At 37.3% G+C, this 26,180-nt stretch overlaps 1 protein-coding gene across 1 annotated transcript in view; it reads right to left on the bottom strand.

The window, feature by feature from the left end:
- Positions 1–26,180, bottom strand: part of LOC140226686 (uncharacterized) — a 294,115-nt gene that overhangs the window by 98,106 nt on the left and 169,829 nt on the right. The window contains exons 16-20 of the mRNA XM_072307126.1: positions 13,529–13,696; positions 10,185–10,352; positions 9,262–9,429; positions 3,366–3,533; positions 2,637–2,804 (exon numbers count right to left, since the gene is read on the bottom strand). Coding sequence (XP_072163227.1) covers positions 2,637–2,804; positions 3,366–3,533; positions 9,262–9,429; positions 10,185–10,352; positions 13,529–13,696 — 840 coding nt within the window. The remainder of the gene's footprint in view (positions 1–2,636; positions 2,805–3,365; positions 3,534–9,261; positions 9,430–10,184; positions 10,353–13,528; positions 13,697–26,180) is intronic.

Below are 26,180 nucleotides of genomic sequence, written 5' to 3' on the forward strand. Positions count from 1 at the left end.
CCTTATTTCATTTTCGGATGAAAAAGCCTTCGGAACAACGTACTTTCTGAATAGTGAACCTTTCTCATTTTTTGATTTATAAACCTTCAGAATGACGAACCTCATTTCATTTTCAGATCAACGAGCCCTATGAACAATATAGTATTTTGATCTAAATTATGAACTTTCGGAATAATGATTCTTCGGAAATGCGAACCTTCAGATAAACAAAACATCGGAATCCCGGGAATGGCGAAACTTCGGAATAAGGAGCCTTCGGAGTAACGTACTTTAGTAAGAAAAGAACCTTTGGAATAGCGAACTGTAACCAAATCCTACACCGTCATTTTCTACACATGTGTGACAACACAAACAACTTTATGCTCTTTTTAAAATGTAATATTTAAACGAAATTAAAAAGGTATTTTTCCATTTCACATAGCTTTCCAGCATATGATGAGGACTACACAAACATAATGTTTTTATGCGTGGTTTCCTTCTTTTCGTTATACATTGCATAATAAAATTATCATATTTGTTCGGTTATAACGAAATTTCGTTAAAACGAAAAAACAAAACAAAAACAAAACAACAACAACAACAAACTGCCGGTCCTGAGCATTTCGTTTTAACGGGAATGCACTGCACATGAACACACACGAGATAAATCCCTTGTATTGAGAGAAAGAGGAAAGGTGAGTCATGAATGACAGGAATAGACTACCTTCACGGTGGACAGAGAAAAGCGAGAGGGAAGAGGAAGATGATGGGTCAAAACCAGGGCACGTGAGGCATGAGATATAAGCTCCTCAAAATAAAAAAAAAGTGTTACATGGAGTTGTGGTAAACGATAGACGATTTTGGTTTTAAAAAAAATATTGCACAAGGTATAACTCATTCTGAAGTGTAACATCTATTCAAAATGTCTTTGGTTCAATGGTAAAGTCATTCAAACTTAAAACTTCTTTTATACTACTATCAAGAGAAATCCGAAATTTCGGAAAAGTAAAAAAAAAAAAAATATAGATTTACCGAAAATAGTTTTGGTTAAAGGCATTGACATTTACTGGATTACCGGGTAGGATATGAAGGGACAGCTTCGTTTTTTATAAACATAGATTCAAAATACAGAGGGAAAAATTAAGCTTGTACAAAAATCGTCCTAAATGCAAACGATACAAATCGTAAATCCTTAAGATGTTCTTTTCATAAGATGATGTATTAGTATGGCATGTCCGTGATTCCTGGCAAATAATACAAAGAACTTCGTTTCCTTTAGTAATGATATTCTTTCTATTAAAAGTAAGAGGGGGGGGGGGCAATGACCCGGGAGGCAGTTACCGAGGGGGTAATTGACGTTGTGCACTGTCCTGGGGGTAATTTTCCTTTTGATATTTATAGGGGAGGGGGAGTTGTAGGCCTACTTATCCGGGGTAATCATCCATGGGAAGTTATCGGAGGGGGTAGTTATCGGGTGGAAGTTATCTGGGGTCTAGTTATCGGAGGAGGGATTAATTAACCTGGGGATAATTATCCTGGTGGTAATTATCTGGGGGTAGGTATTTGGAGGGTAATTATCCGGGGGGTAATTATCAGGGAGGTAATTATCCGGGGGGTAATTATCCGGGGGTAATTGTCCGGGGGGTAATTATCCAGGGGGTAGTTATCCAGGGGGCAGTTATACTGGGGGTAGTCACAACCGGCAGAGTTACCCAAGGGGTAGTTCTCCGGGGGTAGTTACCCAGGGGGTAGTTCTCCGGGGGGTAGTTATTCAGGGGGTAGTTCTCCGGGGGATAGTTACCCAGGGGGTAGTTTTCCGGGGGGTTGTTATCTAGGGGGTAGTTATCGGGTGAGGGGGGGGGGTAGTTATCCAGGGGTAGTTTTCCGAGGGGTAGTTATCCAGGGGGTAGTTTTCCTAAGGGGGAAATCCGGAGGCATATGGACAAATATTGATTTACTTAGAATTAAAATGATTTTTCCCAACCTCATCTTCGAAGCTGTACTTTACGTGTATTACTACAGGCACTTCCGGGTTCAGGCTTCTGGTAGTCGACCTCTTTGCTAAATGGCGGCGGGTCGTTCAATTAGCCCCGCTTCTATACGCGAGCGCGCGCTCTATTACATATATTACAGAACTTCTTTGACTCACAAGAAAATCCCTGCGGAGGACGTGGACGCGGCGCATCGATACCAAATCCATAGTATCCTCCGAACTCTATTCGGGGGATACAATCATGTGATAAGCTATCTGTCAGGATTTAACATAAGGCTTTATTACTTTATCAGAGAATTCAACGCGTAATCCAAAAAAGATTAATAAATCATACAAGTGTAAGATGAAAGAATATTTGTGTAATTGCATACAGGATAATTGTGAGGCTATTAATGTTTCGTCTTGTCGATTTTCATTAGAGACTACCAAGAACAAAAATGGATTAGAATTGTAACAGGAAGAACCCACAGCTTGTAATGCCTTACTGTCAAAGAAACTTTCAGCTTCTGTTGGAAAGACTAAAAAAAGTATCTGTGCTAAGGACAACCTTATGGAACATTTCTCTTTTTTCTACAATAAAAAAACGATAACACATAAATCTGCTCTTTTGCTCGGTGGATGGCATTACATTGGAGGTATTAACATGTAATGCAATGTGGGATACCCTTGCTCTTGATGCTGATTCGGCGAGGGCGATAAAGAACTCGTCTGCTATCCTCACATCACTTAGCTCCAAAGTCGTAAGGTTTGGCATGGTACAGATACTCGTGGCGTAGGCTTGGGATGCATCAGGCGAAATTGCAGGTCCTTCAACGTGTATCATTGATTCCAGCTACGCCGTACAGTAAGAGGGTGAAAAAAGATACAAGTAAGAAATCATTTCCGTCCCTCCAAAGTAGAGAATACCCCCCAAAAAAAACCAAACAAACAAAAAACAAACAAACCCAAAAAAAATATATCACATGTTCATGTGATTAGTAATCTCTTAGGTTTTAACATATACAAGCTTTATTACTTTTTCAGAATTTTTCACATGTTAAGCATAGCGAATTATCAAAATTGATACAAATGAAAGATAAAGGAATTATTGTGTAATGGCATAGAGGATAATTGTGAGTCAGTTAATGTTTCGTCTGGTCGATTTTCCTAAGAAACAACCACGCAAAAAGTGTTTTTTAGTAACAGGTAGAACAACATCCCTCTTGCCTTTATGTCAAAGAAACTTTCAGCTTCTGTTGAAAATACTAAAAAAGTCTTTGCACCACATGCAGACAACCTTATCAAACATTGGATTTTCTCTACTATGAACATAAGAAAACATAGATAACTGCTATTTTGTTCTGTGTATGACATTTCATTGGAGATAAACAAACTGTAATGCTGTGTGAGATACATTTGTTCCTGATGCTGATTCGGCGAGGGCGATAAAGAACTCGTCTGCTATCCTGACATTACGTAGCTCCAAAGTCTTAAGGTTTGGCATGGCACAGATACTTTTGGCGTAGGCCTGTGATGCAGCAGCCGATATGTCAGGTCCTGCAACGTGTTTTATTGATTCCAGCTATGTAGTATAGTAAGAGGGTGAAAAAAGACACACGTAAGAAATCATTTCCGGGCCTCCAAAGAAAAGCCAAAAAAAAAAAATATATGTCACATAATCATGTAATAAACAATCTGTCAAATTTTAACAACAAGCTTTATTATTTTATCTGAGCATGCCACACGTAAAGCATAGCAGATTATCAAATGACACACACAAAAAATATAGATGAAGGAATTATTGTGTAATGGCATTCAGGATAATTGTGAGTCTATACATGTTTCGTCTTGTCGATTTTCTTAAGAAACAACCACTGATAAAAAGTTGATTCGATTTTGATTTGTTTTGATTTTATATATTGGTTCCTGCATTATATCATTTCTCTTGCAGATATACATTTACATAATTATAATATTGTTGGTGCCGTACACATATATGGGTCAGAATTTTGAACGATGTACAATTGAGCTAAAACAAGGCAAAATTTAAAAAGTAGGAAATTCTCCAAATCATTTATCTTACCTAAAAGAGTATAACTCAAGCTTTAATATGAACCCAATTATACTAGGATTTTCCCAGAGGAACAAGTTTTTATTCACCGCGGAAGTTTACCATGCCCAAAGCAGCGAACGTCCGTGAGGAATAGTACTGCACATACATTTGAATACCATTTAACATAGTTTGCAAAGATCTGATTCAGTTCAAAATCGTAACGAAATATCTTAAGGGACATGTGTACCTGTTTGCAGAATATTAAGCTTGTACTCTTAACCTGTACGTAATGGTAGACAAGTGATGATTTAACCAAATTCGTCATTTCTGTTGAAATATTACTCTTCCTCTAAACACTTTCTCCACTTTACGCGCATTTTACAGAAACTCAATATTTTGACCTCTTATTTCACTATCCCATACTTTAATCCTCACTCCCAAATAATAACATACCTTTTTAAGATGCATCTGATCTAGGTAGTCTCTATAACCCAACAAACATATCATCGTTTTCATCACGGAGGTTCGCATATAGCTCACGGACGTTCGGAACAAATAAGATATTGAACAATGCAGCTCTCTTGAGTTGGAAACGCATTCTACTCACAACAAACAACAATTTCATGTCGAAAACAAACTCCTCTGCAAAATCCGGAATAAACATTACCAATTCTCAATTATAAAAGCTTGTTTATCTTCTCATACTGAGGAATCAAAGAAAACAATTTTTTTACATCTGTCGTAAATGAACGTACAAACGTACGTGTAATCTCAGTGACGTAGTCCATCCTTGAGAACGAAAATATTTATCAAAATTTCGTTATCAAGAAGTAAAGATTCAGGTCCTAAATTTGTTATCTAAAGTCTACAATGCAAACTTTGCTTATAACGAACATGGTCACAGCTAGAATTATGACAAAGAATTAACATAGAAAAACAAAAGAAATGTGCTCCGTTATAGAAATACGAAGTTTAGCTGGGAAGGGCAAACGAATACGTCAGGAAGAAATCCCTCTGCGTTTGCTCCTTGTGTTACATACTGAGACCGAGGAGAATTTGTGTTATTATATTAGTCAGAAATGATATTAGGTTCGATACTGAGAAGTTTCGTCATAACAAGACACAATAAGTCCATATAACTTGGATGGATGTTTGTGACTTTGATATTATACAATATGGTTTGTTATAACTGTATAACAAACATTTTGTAGCGCGTCATTTTGGAGGCTCGTTATTCATGCAGTTTGTCGATGCGAAAATTGATAGAGTTCCTATAATTATGAAACTTTTTTATTCGGTAAATGATAGGAATCTCCGAAGGTTAATCGAAAGGTTTAATAATTGGAACATGGAAAATCAGGTTCGCTTATCCAAATGTGGAGAAACAAGTTAACAACTAAAATCTTCCAAATTTCAAAACCTCATGAGAACCGTTTTCACCTAAACGAATATCAGGCCCATTCCACTTTTAGAAGATCGGACCTAAAAATAATGAACCTTAATATTTATTTTTCGGACTAACAAACTTTCGGAATAAGAAAATTGTTAATAAGAAACCTGAGTCAACTACAAACATTTTTTTTTTTTCATTTTCCAAATGACAAACAGAGCGAACGTATCAAATTGCAACCATAAACCTATTCTTAATCTTTACTTTTTTTAACATGTGTTTTCAAAGTAAGCACAAAAGCATAAACAAATTGACGATTTCTCTGTCTCTTAAATGTGGAATGAAAAAAAATCTTGGAAAAAATTACAAATGAACATTGCTTTTCGTTGATGAGCATAAAAAAAAAACACAATGTGATGATAAGCGGAGGATTTGCGTGTTTTTATCAGACAATAATTGTATACTGCATTATTTTTGTTCACCTGTGACGGCATTTCGATGAATAAAAAAATAAACAAACGAACAAAAACTTCTCCAGAGGAATTTGGTATAACGGGAGTGCACTGGCAATTCTTTTCTCTGTGTGTTGGAGCTCGATCCCTTCTCTGTTTCTCAGTCATTTTCATTGAACTTCTTAAACGTCCTTTTGAAACTTTTCCGTTTCTTCTTCAACACATGCCCATTACATATTTCTTCCGTCATTATTCTGAATGTGATTGCGAAGCACTTTTCGGATTTGTTTTGTTTTGTTTTGTTTTGTTTTGTATTGTTTTTGTTTTCTGTTTGGTCGCAGCATGTCCAGGCTACTTATGGAATGAGAAAAAAAATCGTCGTGAAGAGAAAAATAAGAATGAATTAAGGCACTTAATATCATGACAATTACAGCGAACGTCCGTTATGGAGACCAAAACTGGATGTGTTCTGTTTGAGACGGCAGCTACCATACTCAAAAAGATAAACACTTGGAGCATCTGTCACTAAAAAGTGGCACTGTTTTTCTTTCTCTTACTATGTAATCCGTTGACATATTCTACCAACGAACATCCGTGACCAAAACGTTTTCCGTTTGTTATTACAGGTAAATTGAGTGCTGAACGTTATTTACTTCTGGGTATGAGCGGCTCGGTGATTTGGTAATATTTTCAACTAACATTAACTTTATGTGCAGTGATATATTTGTAATTATCAGAAATTTCCTTTCTCGGACAGAACGTCCGTGAGCGAAACTTTCAGAACCTGTAACAGTACAAATTGTCTCCAGAACCTCATTAGAAAGAACTTTAAATGCACAGAAATCGCAGATTACGCAAAATTCCATTTCCTATAACTTTGTTTTCAGTGTTAAGCTGTTTTTGTATAATTAGAGGGAAAACAAGTGTAAAATTGTAGCAAATTTTCAACTGTTTTTTCATCATGATTATATAACACCTTAAAATTCTGAAACTACTGCTCTAAACTCATTGTTTACTTTGTAAGACTTTATTTGTCGCTATTGGAGCAAAAAGTTTTAAAGAATACAGGACACTTTCGGGACAAGTTATCCCTATCGGAAGGATTGCATACGTCACGGACGTTCGTTCTACTACTAGGGTCATGTTCCAGGACGGATAACTAATCGGCAGAGAGTACCTAGCCTTCCTAACTCTCTCAAAAATTTGAAAGGGTATTGTCAATGCAAATTATAAGAAATTTGACATCCTTACAACATATGTATTGCTCAGAGGGGGATCAGGAGGTGAATTTTCAGAGAAAATATTAATTATTTGCTTGGTTTTCGGTGAATTGCATGATTCAAAAACTGCGGACAAGCCTTAGTCCGCTCCAAAAATGACATGCAGCCCCTCGGCTAGACAGCCAAAGGTAAAATACACCTTCGCCATCAAAGCAAGACGGTGTCCCACTCGAAAACGTTTTAATCATCACGGACGTTCTTTTTTTTCTCGGAGGTTCGTCTAGAAATGAAGAGTTTGTTTGCAAAAACCAATAAGTCCATTTTTGAAGATTTTGAAGTACGGTCTTTGTCATAAAGTACAAAATAATACCTTTTAAATGATATATTGGTCACTACATATAAAGGTATATTTTTGAAGTTATGGTCAAAAGAAGCGAAAATTTTCTTATTGTTCTCTTTATTTTTCTTGACCTTTTATCGCAAATATCTCCATTTGACAAATATGGACTTATCGGTTTTTGCAAACAAACTCTTCAAATATAATTTCGGTTCCTATTTGACAAAAGATGGAAAGGACATTCTTTTTTTTTTTCTCGGAGGTTCGTCTAGAAATATAATTTCGGTTCCTATTTGACAAAGGATGGAAAGAAACTCAAAACAAACATATTATCATGTGGCTAGATCTCAGTTGATTACGACTGAGAACAATATCGCCAAAAACGTTTAATGGGCTACGATCTGTATTAGAAAATAGCGGAAGCACGTCCGTGACGAAAACTGAGTATAATTTTGCATAAAAGAATGTTACGTCCCATGTACAGCCAGCAGACGTACAATTTTTGCAGGATATGTTCATTAGGTGGAACACCAAATTTTCGTATACATTACAGTTGGGACAACAAAGTAGAATTTGCAGCAGCGTTAGAAATAAGAGCATCACGGACGTTCGTCTGTTTAGGGCTTTGATATTTCAATTGTTCTCTGTAATTTTATACGTGCTCATAAGTTCTTATAATTTTGTGGTACATACCCATGATAAGTCAGATCCAAAACATGGTCAGATATTAGATGCCACGTACGATAAAAAATGCACATCATTAGTTTGAAAAACAAAAATTATTGTGAAAATAGCGTTTTTACCGTATTTTTACGCTTTAAGTCCTTGTCAAATGAAGAATATCAGGCAAAAGTCAACCAAACCATACATTTCCTGAAAGGAAATTTACTAATCTTTGAGATGACATGAAAAAAAAATCTGGTTTCTTAGATCATCCTGGCGTGTTCTAAGGGAAAGAATGTCATAAGGTGCGAAAATTGGCAATTGTACATCGTTCAAAATTCTCACCCATATACATAAACATTAATTTTTCACATAGTAAGTTTCTTCATTGCCTTTTAAATGTACTACAAAACATATCAGTGATGCAATGAACAAACACAGAAGGGCTACAGATGAAGCATTGCTTGATTTGCATGCAGCCCTCGTACATAATACATAACAGATAGGAAAATAGGAGGGGGATGACTTGCATAGAGAGAGGACAGAAGAAAGGAGAGAGGAGAGATCTGTCTGCTTTCGCTAAAACACAAAAGTTAGAACACCTGGATCACTGAATAGTAAAGCATAGCGAAGTATTTTCTAACCGACGTAGAGGTGAACAGTTACAGGTCGTGGTTGGTTACATATCATTACGCAATTAATTCAGAAGGGCGATGATATTTCCATGAAGGAATTTTATACAATACAATATTTACAAAGACATTATAAGATCACTGATATCCAGAGTGCCTTTTTAAAAGAATAGATAGACATTAAACTTCGAATTTCAGAAGGAAGAAAGTGTGAAATATCAGGTCCAGTGTGTCTTATAGATTTCAGAGCCATCACCGTTTTAGGATTTTGCATATGACATTTATCAGATTGCCTAGTGGGATGAGCATGTATGTCCTTGTTTTACTAAAATAATAAGAAATTTTTACTTGTAACAGGAAGAACCACAACCCGTCACACCTTTATGTCAAAGAAACGTTCAGCTTCTGTTGGAAAAACTAAAAAGAAATCTTTGTAGCACGGACAACCTTATCAAACTTGCTTTTTCTCTACTACGAACAAAAGCTTACACAGAACTCTGCTCTTTTGTTCAGTGTATGGTATTACATTGGAGATAAACAAACTGTAATGCAATGCAGGATACCTTTGCTCCTGACGCTGTTTCGGCGAGGGCCGCAAAGAATTGGTCTGCTATCCTGACATGACGTAGCTCCAGAGACATAAGGTTTGGCATGGTACAGATACTCATGGCGTAGGCTTGTGATGCAGCAGCCGATATGTAAGGCCCTCCATCGTGTTTTATTGATTCCAGCTATGTAGTACAGTAAGAGGGTGTAAAGAAGACACAGGTAAGATAATAAACAAAAAACAAACACACAAATGACATACATGTAATTATGAGATAAGCAATCTATGAGGATTTAACTACAAACTTTATCTTTCTATCAAAGTATGTCACATGTAAACCATATTAGATTTACAAATGAAACAAAATAATGTAAGATGAAAGAATCATAATGTAATGCCATGCGGGATGATTGTGAGGCTGTACATGATTCGCCTTGTAATTTTCATAACGTTACTGGGGCGAGAAGACGTTGTATCTAAAAAATGTCAAATGTTAGGGAGAGCAAGAAAACATGGCAGCCAAAGCACTGTATCAAATAGGATAGACATTCCTTTGACATGCTGTTGTGGCTTCATTATTTGGGTAAAACATCTAGGATTTGGAGAGGACATCACTTAAGTGATTATCTGAGTATAAATAAAGAAAAGTTATTTTCATTAAAATTGCAGATACAAGGTCTTGTCACCCCAGCAACAAAAAGAGACTACCACGGACAAAAATGGATTACTTGTAACTGGAAGAACCCACAGCCTGTAATGCCTTAATGTCAAATAAACTTTCAGCTTCTGTTGGAAAGACTAAAAGTCTTTGTGCCAAGAACAACCTTATCAAATATTGTATTTTCTCTGCTATGAACAAACGATAACACAGAAGCCTGCTCTTTTGCTCAGCGATGGCATTACGTTGGAGGTATTAACGTGTAATGCAATGTGGGATACCCTTGCTCTTGATGCTGATTCGACGAGGGCGATAAAGAACTCGTCTGCTATCCTCACATCACTTAGCTCCAGACTCTTAAGATTTTGCATGGTACAGATACTCTTGGCATAGTGTTGTGATGCAGCAGCCGAGATGTCAGGTCTTTCATCGTGTTTTATTGATTCCAACTATGCAGTACAGTAAGAGCGTGAAAAAACACACAAGTAAAATCCCATTTCCGTGCCTCCAAAGAAAAAAAAAAAACCAACAAAAACAAAATAAAACATCCCATCTTCATGTGATTAGCATTTTTTTTTTTTTAGGTTTTAACATATACAAGCTTTATCACTTTTTCAGACTATTTCACATGTAAAGCATGATAGATTATCAAATAATAAAAATGAAGGATGAAGGACTTATTGTGTAATGGCAGAGAGGATAATTGTGAGTCTATAAATGTTTCGTACAGTCGATTTTACTTAGAAACAACCACGCAAAAAAGTTGTTTTTTTTTTTTTTTTTTTTTTTTTTTTTTTTTTTTAGTAACAGGAAGAACCACAGCCCGTCATGCCTTGATGTCAACGAAACTTTCAGCTTCTGTTGAAAATACTACAAACGTCTTCGAATCACGGAAAACCTTATCAAACATTGGATTTTCTCTACCATAAACATAAGAAAGCACAGATCTCTGGTCTTTTGTTCAGTGCATGACATTTCATTGGAGATATTTGATATTTTTCATATTTTTTGGGAGAAATTCTACAGGCATTTTGATAAGCACATTCCGTATGAAAAGCCAAAACCTAAGGAACAGGGATTGCATCCTTGAATTACTAGTGGTATACTCCGATCAATGAAAAGAAGAAATGCTCTCTATAAAAGAAGTATAAAGAAACCATCTCTGGAAAACATTGAAAAATACAAAAAATATCGGAATAGATTAACATCAATTATTCGATCCTCTCGTAAACTGTTTTACTCTACACAATTTGAAAAAAAAACAAACAAAAAACAAAAAACTACAGGCAACATTGCCTCCACTTAGAGGGTCATAAAGAGCGTTTTAGGCAATCAAGGCAATACTTCTGCCCCAGAGAAAATATTAGAAAATGGACAAGAAAATACTTCTCCTGATGACGTTGCAAACTCTTTCAATACCTATTTTGCAAATGTTGGACCTAACCAGGCTAAAAAGATTAATAGGAATTGCTTGAATTCTAGGGAATATCTGAAAGGCCTTTCAGAATTTTCAGTCTCCTTGCAGCCTACTGACTGCATTGAAATTCTTGAAATAGTTACTACATTCAAATCTAGTCACTCTTGTGGATATGATGAAATAAGTACATATTTATTGAAACGAATCATTGGCTCAATCATCACCCCACTTGTTCATATTTGTAATCTCTCTCTGGTGACTTTAGTATTTCCTTCCTCATTTAAGCTAGCCAAAGTAATCCCTATCCACAAAAAAAGATGACAGAATGTTAATCTCGAATTACAGACCAATTTCAATTTTACCTGCCTTTTCTAAAATCTTAGAGAGAATTGTATATAACAGGCTCTATGATTTCTTGGAGAAACATAACTCTCTAAATCCTGAACAGTATGGATTTCGGAGGTCTCATTGAACTGACCATGCCCTTTTGAAATTTTATGATTGTGTCTCTAGTGCTCTAGCTGCACGTGAGCATGTTATTGGTGTGTTTATGGATCTTAGTAAGGCATTTGACACACTTGACCATTCGATCCTCCTGTCTAAGATCTGTCACTATGGTGTAAGGGGTGTGGCTTATCAGTGGTTTTCTAGCTACTTGTCAATAAGAAGACAGTTTACTCACTGCAACTCTGTTAATTCTGACATTCTGTATCTGAAATGTGGTGTTCCACAGGGATCCATTCTAGGCCCACTTTTATTTCTCATCTACATAAATGACATTTGTGATGTTTCAACAATCTTGACCTACACCCTATTTGCTGATGATACCAATGTTTTCTTATCTCATCGTGATGTTCGAACCCTTGAACTCTATTCAGAATTACCAAAGCTAACATCATGGTTCAGAAGTAACATACTATCTCTGAATGTGCAGAAAACTAATTTCATTCACTTTAAAGGGAGGAAATGCTCAAGTGCTCAACAAATTAATGTCAATCTAGATGGTACCCGCATTGAAAGGAAAACATGTACAAAGTTCCTTGGCGTATATATTAATGATAAACTTAATTGGAGTGACCATGTGAATCATATCGCTACACCGATATCCCGCAATATTGGTATATTATAATATAAAGTAAAAAGTTTTGTTTCTGACAAAGTGTTTTTGATGTTATATAACACTCTTATCTTACCTTATATTTCGTATTGTAATATTCTGTGGGCAACGTCAAAGAGTTTGACAGATAATATCCTTTTGTTGCAAAAGAAAGCTGTTCGCATATGTACATGTTCTGGTTTCCTCGAACATGCAGACCCATTGTTCTTGAAATTAAAATGTTAAAAAGTAGATGATATACATTTCCTACAGACTGCCCTCTTCATGTTTCGTTCTAAGCAAGACCTATTACCTGTCTCTTTTTCGACAATATTTCAACTTAACAGTGCAGTTCACTCGTATCCCACGAGACAAGCATCAGATATACATTTAGTGAACCCCGGTACTGCACTAGCCTATAAATCAGTCAGACATAACGGTCCTGATGTCTGGAATGCGCCACCTCAGCATGTTCGCAATTTACAAAAAAATAGTTACTTTCAAAAGGTCGATCAAACATATCATATTATCAGCTTCACGCTGAACTCCTGGATACTATTAACTATTAAACTTGCTGTGATCATATATTTCCTCTAAAATCAACATTTGAATGGGATTTATGAGAAATCTAATCAATTTAATCAGTATGATTTGCATATAATGACTTGACAGTTTAAACTTTTTTTTTTGCTCTCTCTTGTCAATGTTCGACAGGACAAATAGGTACCACACATGCATTTCTTCTTTCCCCCTCATGTTCCCATGCTCTCTTTGTAAATACCCCCCCCCCCCCAACTCCTATCAAGTATCATTTAAACTATTTGCAAGCATATATAGATTGTGTGCACGGGGGTTGCAACGATTTTCAAGTTTTAAGCTTATGTTGCAATTCCTTTGCGTGTTCGTTACCTTGATAATGTAGCTCTCTTAGTGGAGTTGTATACTATCCTGTAACTGCTTCTTATCAATGTATACTATTAATTGTAAATATTCTGTCTTGGCTATATGAGATGTACTTGCATACATTTGTATGCATTCCTATTTTGTGAACACGCATGAAATCTTGAATAAATAAACAAAAAATAAACAAACTGTCATGTAATGTGAGATACCGTTGCTCTTGATGCTGATTCGGCGAGGGCCACAAAGAACTCGTCTGCTATCGTGACACGATATAACACCAGAGTCTCAAGGTTTGGCATGGTACAGATACTCGTGGCGTAGGCTTGTGATGCAGCAGGCGAGATTGCAGGTCCTTCAGCGTGTATCATTGATTCCAGCTATGTAGTACAGTAAGAGGGTGAAAAAAGACACAAATAAGAAATCATTTCCCCACAGACTCCAACCCGAAGCACCTTTTGATCTGGAGATTCTCCCGCCTGAAACCCCTAGCAAACGGGAGACTTCAAGTTGATGTGCGCGAAGCGCACGTCACGAGCGCGAAGTTTCATGCGGCTGGGGTCCAAGGCCTGCTTAAGGGTCCTGGAAGCTTTAGGGTTATAATAGATGATGTCGCATGCTATCGAATGCTTATTTTTCAATATAGGATGGCAATAAGTAGGAAATCCTTTCCAACGGGAGACACAGAGCCAGGACGGGAGAAATTAAGTCAAAAATGGGCTTTCGACGGGAGATCTCCCGTCGAAAGCGGGAGGGTTGGATACCTGCCTCCAAAGGAAAAAAAAAAATGTCACATAATAATGTGATAAGCAATCTGTTAGGGTTTAACTATACAAGCTTTCTTTATAGATAAAGAGTTCTCTTAACACATCCAAAAGTTGTATTTACCTCAGACAGTTCCGACGACGAGCTGTCATCTCAAACGATGGCTAATCGGCAACTGGTGATTTGGCGGCAATCAGCAATCACCCAGGTGTGGCATCCGAGTGATTGCGCCATCGTAAATGTCAGACAGTTGGTATGCCCCCCATCCCGGTTCATATTGTGAGGGGTTCTTTTAATCCAAATGGCCTCCCTGACGCGAGAGAGAGCCAGGACCTGAGCAGACGCATCAGGGAGGCCAATTAGCCATCGTTTGAGAAAGATGACAGCCCGTCGTCGAAACTGTCACAGGTAAATACAACTCTTGGATGTGTTTAGAGAACTCTTTATCTATACCTATCAATCATCCTTATGATCTTATTTCGCAATTTACAAGCTTTATTACTTTTTCAGTTTATGTCACATGTAAAGCAAGCATATTATGAAATGATACAAATGTAAGATGAAGGAATTATTGTGCAATGGCATACAGGATAATTGTGAGTCTATAAATGTTTCGTCTAGTAACAGGACGAACCATAGCCTGTCATGCCTTTATGTCAAAGAAACTTTCAGCTTCTGCTGAAAAGACTAAAAAAGTCTTTGTACCACGGACAACCTTATCAAACATTGGATTTTCTCTACTATGAACATAAGAAAACATAGATCTCTGCTTTTTTGTTCTGCGTATGACATTTCGTTATGGCGCCTCGTCATTGGTAGACACGCGAATCGTCCTCTCCACTTTTAGATTCCATTTCCTGAATTTAGCCTATTTCTCGGAATACTTACCTGGATTTATTATCATATCATCATTTGCTAATTCCACCATGAGCAAGGACGGACGCAAAGGGTATCCAAAACGTGGGAAACTGCTGGATTTGGAAGATGTCGGCACCTGTAGCGACGACAGTTCGTCTGGGACAGGATTTGGCGCCACTGCTGTCGGGGAAGCTGCCCGTTCTGATGTTGATGAGATCCCCGATATGCCTGAGCAGCAGAAAGCACCTGACTCTCTCTCTACACAGTCTATTAACGACTACTTTAAAGCTGCAACCGCCGATTTCGAACGAGTGATCAAGAGAGCGGTCGACTCACTCATTGATCGCATACAGAATGTGGAAAAGGCTGTGGAATATCAGAGTGCTAGAGCCGACGAACTGGAAAAGAGAAACAAACACCTGGAGGAAAGGGTAGCAGCAACGGAAAAGGAAGTTTCATCCATGAAGGATCAGCTCAGCCGCCATGCAGTTGAGGTAAACAAAGCCGAACGCTTCTCCAGGAGGAACAACTTCCGCATCGTCGACGTCCCTGAAGCCAAGGATAACGCCCGGGAGGATTGCCCTAAGATTGTGGAGAAAATCATGAAGGAGAAGTTTGGCATGGATACGAAATTTGAGCGAGCTCATCGCGACGGCAGGAAAGCTGATGATCGACCAAGGCACATTCTGGTGAAAATGTTGTATCGTGAGAAAGCTGAGATCATGAAAAATGCACGGAAAAATCTCGCAAGGGAGTCGTTCTACGTCATCGACGATCTCACGAAGCCTGACCTGGAGGAGAAGAAAAAGTGGGGGGGGGGGGGAGAAGAAAAAGTGGGGGAGAGAAGTGAAGGAGTTGTACGCGAAAGGGACAAGATTACGTTTCTTTGCAGGGAAATGGCGCACCTACAACGGTATCCCCTATGACTTTTGACTCATTAGTGCAATGTAGCTTTAAGCCACCTCAATTTCCCAATGCTCTTGTTATGCATTATTGAGTAGAACGTGCATTCCTTCGTAACATCTGTATGCTTGTCTGCCCTTCTTTGCCTGTGTCTTGCATTCACACTGTTGCTCTTTTCAGCCCTTTTGCATTCTTTGTACGCTTTACTCTGAATTGCTTCTATTCTGCATAACCCAACATGGAGTAGCCACACAGTCCTTGTACTTGTCTTTACGCTGCTTCTGTACAACGTGGAGATGAACAATTCATTCTATCATACTTTATAATTACAGGTTGACGATATATTCTGTTTCTATTTGTATTGTAAGTCTAGTTCATGTGTCTTGTGATGCATCCTTTTCCTATCCCTCTTACTTCCTCCTCGTTCGATTCTCTGTAGCAAAGCCATGCTTTCGCTACATCTGTACTTCGATAACTGATAAGTCATTGATATCCCATGTTCACTATGTTTAATGATAACACAAATGATCAACAATTTGATATAGATGGCAACTGCAGATATTTTCTACCTCACGAATTTTATCATCAAATGTCAGATTATAGTGCATCTTCCGATTTAAGCTTATTACATGTTAATACTCGCAGCATAGTAAAAAACTTTGATGATTTTTCTCATTTTCTGTCCTCCATACAGTTAAATTTTTCTATTATTGGGGTAACAGAAACGTGGTTGAATGATACATCTCCTGGGCCCTGTTTTATCAAGATAAAATTAGCGTTGATTGTGAAATCAACGCTAACTTTATCCAACTTGAAGTCTGCTATAACTTTAAATCAACGACAAGTTTCCGTTTTACGAAGAGACTTAATAGTCGATTATAGTTATAGCTCATCACCATGACTTAATTACTGATTTAGTCAAAACTAAAAACACGGGACGAGGCTGGTTTCCGGTACTGTCTGCTTAAAAACAAAACAATACATTAAGCAAAACAAACAATAAAAACATGATTGTTTGCCATTGCTACGGATTCGTAGTCTGCTAGTGCGACGCAGTATTATTAGCGCTATACAGCCGCTGAATTAGAAGTATTAAGTTTGCAACAAAACCGCAAAATTTGCGTTGTATTGAAATAAAGTAGGTCGATAGATCTAGCACATCCCGAGCTCAACGAAAATCTGCGTACGCGTGTACCGTAAAGAGTCCGCACGTACGTAGGATTACTTCAAGTCTTTAATAGGCTGAAGTCCTGTGTGTTTACGTGTAGGATTATGGAAACTTGTGAGAGTGTGGTGATTACAGTAGCTTGTTTCTACCTCTACGGCGCAGATCGGCATTGTAAAGAATAGACCGCAAGTCTACATCATCAACATGTCGAAATCCTAGAAAGACGCACTAATCAGCAGTACGCCACTACGTGTTACGGTAAGTACAAACGACTCGCTGAACGTTATCTATAACCAGTTGGGCCTAACGTTAAGCTGGATCTCAAGTTACTGTCGTACTCGGTGCTATATAGAATTAAACTCTTTATTTTCTGTATATGCCTACTAAACTCTTAATTAGTATCTATTGCCGAACTAGCTCTACGTTGGCTTACGCACGTCAGAAATCACTGGTTTCCTCGCATATGGGTTCTTTACTTTGGCAAGATATGCATTACACACAGACGCGGTTCCACTTCCAGTACTGTACTCGGTTATTTGCTTGCTGGCGATAGCTTGATTGGCGGGCGGACGGCGTGCCGAGGCGCCGGGCGCGCAGGCTGGGATTGCGACTGCTGTCGAGGGTGTTTGCGTGCAGCAGTCGCGTAAGCAATGCGTGCCGATCGTGAATTTCATGCAAGGAAAAGACCATAATTACATGAAAGAAACGCAACAAAATATGAGAGAAAGGTTAGCATTTAACAGACAAACATTTGTGACAAGACCCCAGCTAGACTAGGAAAGTGTGACAGTAATCTTTCTTCTGTAAATTGCCTTACAATTGAGTCTACCTAGACTGTTTCTACTTAAAGTTGATATTTATCACCTGTTAAGTTAATCATAGATTTGGAGCGGTTGAGAAAACTTATGGATTGGTTTTTTAGGAAGTTGGAGTTGATGTCAACTCTGGGTGTCTTGATAAGACGGACTTCAAGTGGACTTGGAAGTTAATCATAGATTAAGTGGACTTAGAGTTGATTTGAGAGGTTAATCATAGATTATTTTGACTTAACGTTAAATTTATCTTTTGATAAAACAGGGCCCAGGTGAATTGCATAACGATTAAATGCGAGCGAGTGGAGATAGCGAGCTTGAAATTTTTACATTTTACAGTCCAAAAACTGCCGTTCTTAGCCATGTTTTTTCGCTTTGGAAATCAAGGGGGGGGGGGCGCACCGGGCGCAACTGCTGGCAATTACTGGCAGCCACATCAGGTGAACTGCATAATGATTCAATGCGAACGAGCGAAGAGAGCGAGCTTGAAAATTTTGACATTTTACAGTAAAAAACTGCCGTTTGTAGCTATATTTTTTCGCTTTGGGAATTAAGGGGGGGGGGGCGCACCGGTCGCAACTGTTGACAATTACTGGCAGTAACATCAGAAGAATTTCATAAAGATTATATTCGAGCGAGCTTGAAAATTTTGACATTTTACAGTCCAAAAACTGCCGTTTGAAGCTATATCTGTTTTTAGCTTTAGAAATTAAGGGGGGCGCACCGGGCGCAACTGTTGGCAATTACTGGCAGCAATATCGTCGGTGTTTTCACGAACCGACGCTATTTCGTTATTGAGCGAAAATGCAATTCTGAGAAAATCGCGTTTAAAGATCTCACAAGTTTTAGACAACGTTTTCAATGACTTTTCCTGTCTTGTGTGTGAAAATTTTGACAGGGTGATGAGAGTGGAAGTTGTTCTTCCTATTCATAGTGTAATTTTAGTGTGAATAAAAAAAAAAACAAAAACAAACGATATTTCTGTCTTCAAACTCACTGCGTCGGTTCGTAAATCCATCGTTTCTTGCGCGCACCATAGGTTATGTACTTAAGCGCGGGTCTCACGAACCGACGTAAGTTGTATTACGCCGGTTCGTGAGACCCGCGCTGTGGGCCTGTACAATAGGTAACGTGCGATACGCGTGTATTTCCGAACCGTCGCTATTTCATTTTGTATGTGTTTACATAAAAATACTATTAGGGCTATACCTGCTTATCAACAATAACCTTATTAATTGAAATTAATTGTCATGTAATGATTGTTGTGATGATTATAATACATTTAGTGATAATTAAGATGATAATACAAGCCAGTTTCTCTTAATTGTTCTAAAAAGCGTGTTGTCATTGTTTTCATCTTCATTTAGTATTGTTATTAGAGCTGTCGTTGATCGTTCCAAAGATTTCTCTGCCCTCCCCCTTTTTTTGTGGATATATTATTCAACACTTTTGCATGTGGACATTTATCATTTTGGTAATTAACATGTACTCGGTATACTGTGTTTCATATTTTTCACTTTTTACTGTTTTTTATAACTTTTTTAACTTACTTTCTTATTTTTTCACATTATTTTTAATTCAAATTCAGTTCACTTCTTTCATAATAATTTTGAATGTTTGTTCCAAGATGAAGGATACCGCTAAATATAGGGAAAAAGACGTGCCAGACAGTAATAATTACTTGCATTTACTCATCTTTCATACTCACACACTCTGTTATTTCTTTCTCTGAAAAATCTATTAATTTCTTTATTTCTTGTTATTCCACATATTTGTGACTTTTACTTTTTCACAATTTTTATCGGTGTCATTATTGTCATTTGGCTCGCATGCGAATTCACTCATAATTCCTCATTTTCCATCTTTCCCTTTCCTGCTCAACAGATTCTTTGATAGCTGCACTTGATCATATAAAAACATAAAACTCATCCTGCATGCACTCTTCGAAACTGATAAACTCCTGAAAATACATAAATATCAAAATTGTCAGAATTTCAAGCTTCATTTTAAATACATAATAATGGTCATGTTTTATTATGCCTTTTGCAGCAATATATTGAAGAGGTACATTATGTAATCGAAGAAACATAGGTCCTCAATAAAATATCAAATTTGAATTATTCAGAGATGAGTAATGACAATGGGAAGGATAACAATTGTGGAAGAGCTCCATAAATCAATAAATATCTAATGGCAAATGGAGATGGAATCGAGATTAAAGAATATGCGTGATTCAAGTTCATTATTATATCAGTTCTTGTGTGTTCACAAAAAGAGAAACACAGTTCGAACATGCGCACCAAATCTTACAATGTGCATTTACATCTATAGAGTGCGGACGGAACATATACAAGATAAAGAATAACATTCTCAAATTAATATATCAAGCATAATTATGTATATGAACATACAAAGATGTTGCTGCATATGCATTAAGCTTGAGAGTGCTGCAACACCCATATGCTCAGATGGAAACTTGATGTATATCATACAAAAGAGAAGAGGTACTGCATGTACATGTAGTTACACTATTCACAGGACAGTAGAGACAAAGCAAGAGAGAGAGAGAGAGAAGGAAATGGGTGTCTAAAATAGGTCGATGTAAGGAGTGCCAAGCCAATTAAGTCTCTAATAGAAGTCATACATAATTATATGAAAAGGAAACAAATTAATCACAACATAAATGATCGTGCTCATGTTAACCAATATGTAGCATCTAAAAATGTGTGTAGAAAGCCCATAATATCAGCCTTTCGCCCCGTAGGCTTGTTACATATGAGAAAAGAGAAATTTTGGCCGACCCCCCCCCCCCCTCCCTGTGAATTCTTAATCCACCAGTACTATAAACACATTCTGAGAATGTTTTAGTACATGTACAAGCAAATTCACAAGACGGGTGGGGAAATTCGGCAAAAATTGTGTGTGGTTAAAATAATTAAAAAGAAAGGTCATCAGCAAAACTACGGGGTGGATGCAGACTAATTTTCATGTGATGACATGTACAGATTTAACAAGAGCAGTAAACTTCGAAGCGCCCCAAGCCCTTCTATATTTAGTTATTCATGTCTAAAGGTAGTGCTTGGGCATCCCAGTGGTCTAGTGGTTATGGCGCTGGTCTAGTAATCCAGAGGTCGTGGGTTCGAATCCCGCTTGGGCTGGCTGTGATTTTTTTTTTTTTTTTTCAGAGCAGCCCACAAACTGCACACTGCAGTTGCATGTGTTACTACGGATGGAGACAAATGAATAATCTATTATTTTGATATACACGTACAATGTTTGACACCCTTTTTGTAATCACTTTCTTTAATTGTACATTTAGAGACATAATGAATTATTATTAAAAGAAATCATATTTCTGTATTTTGTCGTGAGTTTGCATGGGAACATACACGTATCATAATTTACAATTTTAGTTAAATAAAGAACATCTCATAACAGAACTGTCTAGTGATGGTTGAATGATTATGTCAATTTGTTATAAGTCCTATCAGTTATATGGAGTGCATGTTCCCATGTTTATAAGAATCATACGTAACACATTCAAAGTGGGTTAAAGACAACAAAATAATAAATAAAAGAATAAAGGAGAATAGAATGAATTACAGTTTGAGGTGAGTTTGGCATGTCATTAACTGGATTTATAATATCATCTAGCAGAGATGCATATTTGATTATTTGTTGCATTAATTTCATAAAAATACATACATGTATAACATGTCTCAATCAACATTCAGAATGTTTGCAAAATGTAGATGAACATGTATCATGAACATGGTTGAAGATGAAGTTGGAACTTTTTGTTAATGGGTCTAAGCTACCATTTGTGACTCTCATAAATCTGTTTTCTGTGAAAATTCGTACAGTGAGCGAAAAGTTTCTGATATACACATTTTGACAGTGTGACACATTTGGTTATGCCCCCGACAATTTAAATTGACTCTCGCAATTATCACTGTTTACGAAAAATAAATCAATGAAGGGCATGTTAATCCTCAGTCGATAACTATTACAACTATGCAATGATTATTCAACCGTCTAACTTCATCTGATTACAGCATCATCTAAATATTGCCAATGTGCACTTAGAAATCTATCAAGATGTATCACAAGGTTATGATTACCACACAAAACCATCAAGATTTATTATCATGAAATACATACCAATGAACACTTAACCCGTTTAGGACGGTTTGCTTTGGCGAGCGAACACCCCCACAGACGGAAAGGTTTTCCAAAATCGAGCCCGAAGTGAGGGTTACTAAGGGGGTGTGACTTACGGTCACGCTTTACCCAATCATCAAATTGCCGTGTATGCGGTGTAGGAATCCGCTTTCTGATTGGATGAATAACGACCGCTCATGAATAATAATGTCGCTTCCCTTCGCTATCTGGGTTCGCGCGCGCGGTTTGAACTTCACGTACTGTACGAACGCCAATTTACGTTCCTCGTCAACTCCAATGAATAGCGTCTTTTATTATTGGGCACCAGGATATGCCGAGGGTGTCGCAAATTTCTACTACATTATTGTCTTGAATTTACTGATTCATGGAGGCAATCTTTTATTGAAACTGTAATCCGTTGATCACAAGCCTTCAAAGTCTTTCAATGAAAAGCGATCGATCGGAGGATTATGTGTACAGGCTTGCGTATTTCCATTTACACGACTATAAGTCACGGCGAGTAAATATCGTATTGTGGCGATATCAAAAGCACACGAACCCACTCTTGACTAACTGTTGTTCACAAAATTCCTTACCATAGCTAGTCAAGAAAATTTTGGAAAGAGAAGGAAGTTTATTCATTGTATACAACGTTTGAAAATCTGTAACACCTTGTTTGTCCCCGCTACTTGTATCCATATACAAAGCTCGCATGTCTGTAACAGAAGCACGTGGCTTTATTTCAACACTAGGCAAACCATCAACAATGTAATATCACAAGTAGAATTGGTGGTACTGATTTATCAAAGTCGAATTTCGTAATAGAATAACGTCCGCTTGAGTTTATTTCTTGGTTCTGTTTCAGTAATTCCCATAAAGTTGACAAGAGCCTGGAATGTTTAATATTCAAATAAATCTTTGCATCTTTCCAACTCTTTGAGACGACTAAATATGCATAATCCACGCTTGCGCGGTACCTGTCATCCCCTGAAGAAGTCTGTATAAAGAAGTTTGCTTCCTGAAATTATCAATCGTGACTACCTACAAATTTCGATTATGCGACTTATAATAGGTTTTCATGGGATGCATAAAAGAGATCACCGAGTGGATTTGTGAGTTTATTATCGGGGTTTGATGCTGCCATTTTTCTGTGCGATCTTACGATTCCCTTACAACTTCAACGTAATGTCGGGAAAATGTTATTCACTATGGCCGGAATTCTCAAAGGTGGAATAACTTTATTACACCCTTATTCCGCCGATTTATTACGCCTCTTATGCAAATCAGTCGCTCGTGACGTAATTGACGCGATTTATTCCCCGGAATCTATTGTCAAAGGTGGAATAACTTATTCCCCGGAATAACTATTCCGCGGAATAGTTATTCCAGCTTTGAGAATTCGGGCCACTGTATCAAGTGAAATGAGATTTCACACAGTGATACAAGACATATATTTAATTATTATAAAAAGTAATCACCAACCTAAATGAGTATCGCTATTTCTTACATAGGAAAAAAAAAAAACTAAGAATAAAACACCGGTCCGGTTCAAGCCAGTTGACAGAACATGTATGAACTCTTCAGATGAAACATGGGAGTCTATACGGTGAGAAGAAAAAAAAAAAAAGGAGAGAAAATTAGGCTGGTCATCTAAATTTTGTTTGATGGACGGTAGATAATCTGAAAAGATTTTTGCAAACGTAATGTAAAATTATACAAGATGAGGTTTGCCTAAAACCTGTGTTTTGGTAATATCTTTCTATGTTTTATATAATATGTATACATATGTATATATATATGTGTATATATATATATATATAATTGAAAGAAATTGGACTGAGGCGGGACGTTGCTCTCGATATGACATATAATATATATATATGCTGATAAGGTAGTCCACGTGTCGGCAAGATAAAAAGATAAGTAACAAAGCTGCTGCAACAATGTTCATGCTGTATTCACCAACGGTTTATTTCTTCACACAAATTTTCGAGCGTCTCGCCGCCCTTTCTCAAGGGTTGATACTATATATATATATATATATATATATATATATATATATATATACACATATATAAATTTTATGGGCAGAGTATCTTGGAGAAGAGATCATCACCATCAATGATAATATTGAATCTACAGGTTTGTATATGGGAATGAAGAAGGGGATAGCTGGAAATGAAGGTGATCAGATGTAATGAGATAAAATGAAGGAGCACTAATTGAGACAAAAATGTATTACAAAGGAAGAGCAAAACAGCAAAAAAGGGCAAAAGGGTACAACATTATGCAAAGATTTTGCAGTCATTTTTTGTGTACGTTTGCCTTCCAATTTCGTAGTTACGTAATTCAAAATAGCCTACAAAAAAGAAAAAAAGATAGCGCCATGAAGATGTTCATTCAACCTCGTTTGCCTTTCACTATGTCCTATCACTTCAAAAAATGTAGCATTAGCACAATTCAAATTAGAATGCCCATCGAGAATTCAGATTCGCATCAATGTGAGAGAGCGTCTTTTCAAACAGGGTCGCAGGTGAGCATTTCCGAGTTCGTCGGAGAAGTTCATTCATATGAGAAACAAAAAGGTTGGCCACCCGGCAGCTGATAGAAGAAGGCGACATGACCATGGGAGAACGGCGAGCAGATGCCACCGAAGCTTGAAGATCTAAAATCATGACATCACTTCAGAAAATAACGAAAAGACGATATGTTTGTTGAAATAAACGACATTTCTCCCGACATTCTTCGATCTCTCATAACAGACGGTTAATTTTGCTGAAATGATCTTCTCTTATGTCATGAGTGCAAATCAATAAGCATAATGCATAAAGGAAACGAGCATTTGCTGCAATCGTTTATGAATATGAAAATGCTGCAATGCGATTTCACGAAGTCTAAAGGAATGAATGCAAGTAGGTCTACCTAAATACAGAGATGTATAATGTAATTATTAAAAAAAAAAAATACGCAGCCACGATAAGTGCATAAACCACTTCAAAAGCAGCATGAAAATATTTGATCACATCAGTATATGAGATGGACAAGAACATTTCATGCTTTTATTGCTCGAAATTCCTTGCTCCTAAACAAAGTAGAATGTTCAATTGAAGCGACGGGTTATCACATCTCCGTCTCTCGCAAAACCGAATCACCACTTCACAAATTTGGAGTGCTTTCTACAAATGTAAATAAAAAAGTTTATTTTTTTAAGGTATGAGTTACCATATTCTACTGATTATAAATCGATTGAGCTACAAAACGGTAGTGTGTTGCTAAAACCATTGTAACTCAATGATCGCGAAATCATTTGACTTGTGAACTTCCGAAAGAGATGGACTGAAAAATCCAGACTTCTAAACGTATAAATAATTGTCTGAGCGACTATAGCCGAAAATTAGCATATTATGAAGAATTCATACAAAACTAGAACCAAAAAAGACTAAACAGTCGACATCACCATTGTCGGTATCGTCGTAATACGGGATGTAATTTTATTTTGACTGCCTCTTTGAAATGCTGCAAACATCAAATACTGAACATCATAATTTTTATTTGTGAATTCTAAGCGTATGAGAGAGAGAAAAAAACAAACTTCTGCCGTATGTCTTGTTTCTCGCTTTATTGCAGCGTATGTCATTGTCGAAGTTTAAATTCTGTAATACATGTTCGTAACATGTACATGAGAACTTGCACATTCGATTCCCAACAACCATAAAATCATTGGGGTCCGTAAAAGCGGTTACGTAATACATACGAAGCACATCACTATAATGCATTCTATGGACCGGTGCAGAAAAAAGAGACTGTCTGTAATCGGCCTTTGAACTTCTCTATTATGCTCATAATCCCCGACTTTTCAGATGGCGTCTACGAGTGCGTCTAGGAATGTTTTTGTATCAACATCCTGTCTATTCATGGAGGTACAATGTAACCTGATACTCTGGCCACCTGGTCTATTCAAAGCGTTCTTGCCTATAAAACGCGCACATGTTACGCTGTGTTTCACCATGATGAATATAATAGACCCCATAGTGGCAATATCGGTTCTTGCATTGTATCAAAATGATGACTATGATACAGTATATCCTCTATTTGGTTCGTTGGCCGAGTAGATTTTTTAAACGATCTTATAACATAATCACGCTGTCATTCATAAGTATGAAAGAGAGAAAAAAAGCTTCAAGCAACATCGAAGTT

Source organism: Diadema setosum, chromosome 3 (assembly GCF_964275005.1).
Source record: "Diadema setosum chromosome 3, eeDiaSeto1, whole genome shotgun sequence".
NCBI lineage: Eukaryota > Metazoa > Echinodermata > Echinoidea > Diadematoida > Diadematidae > Diadema > Diadema setosum.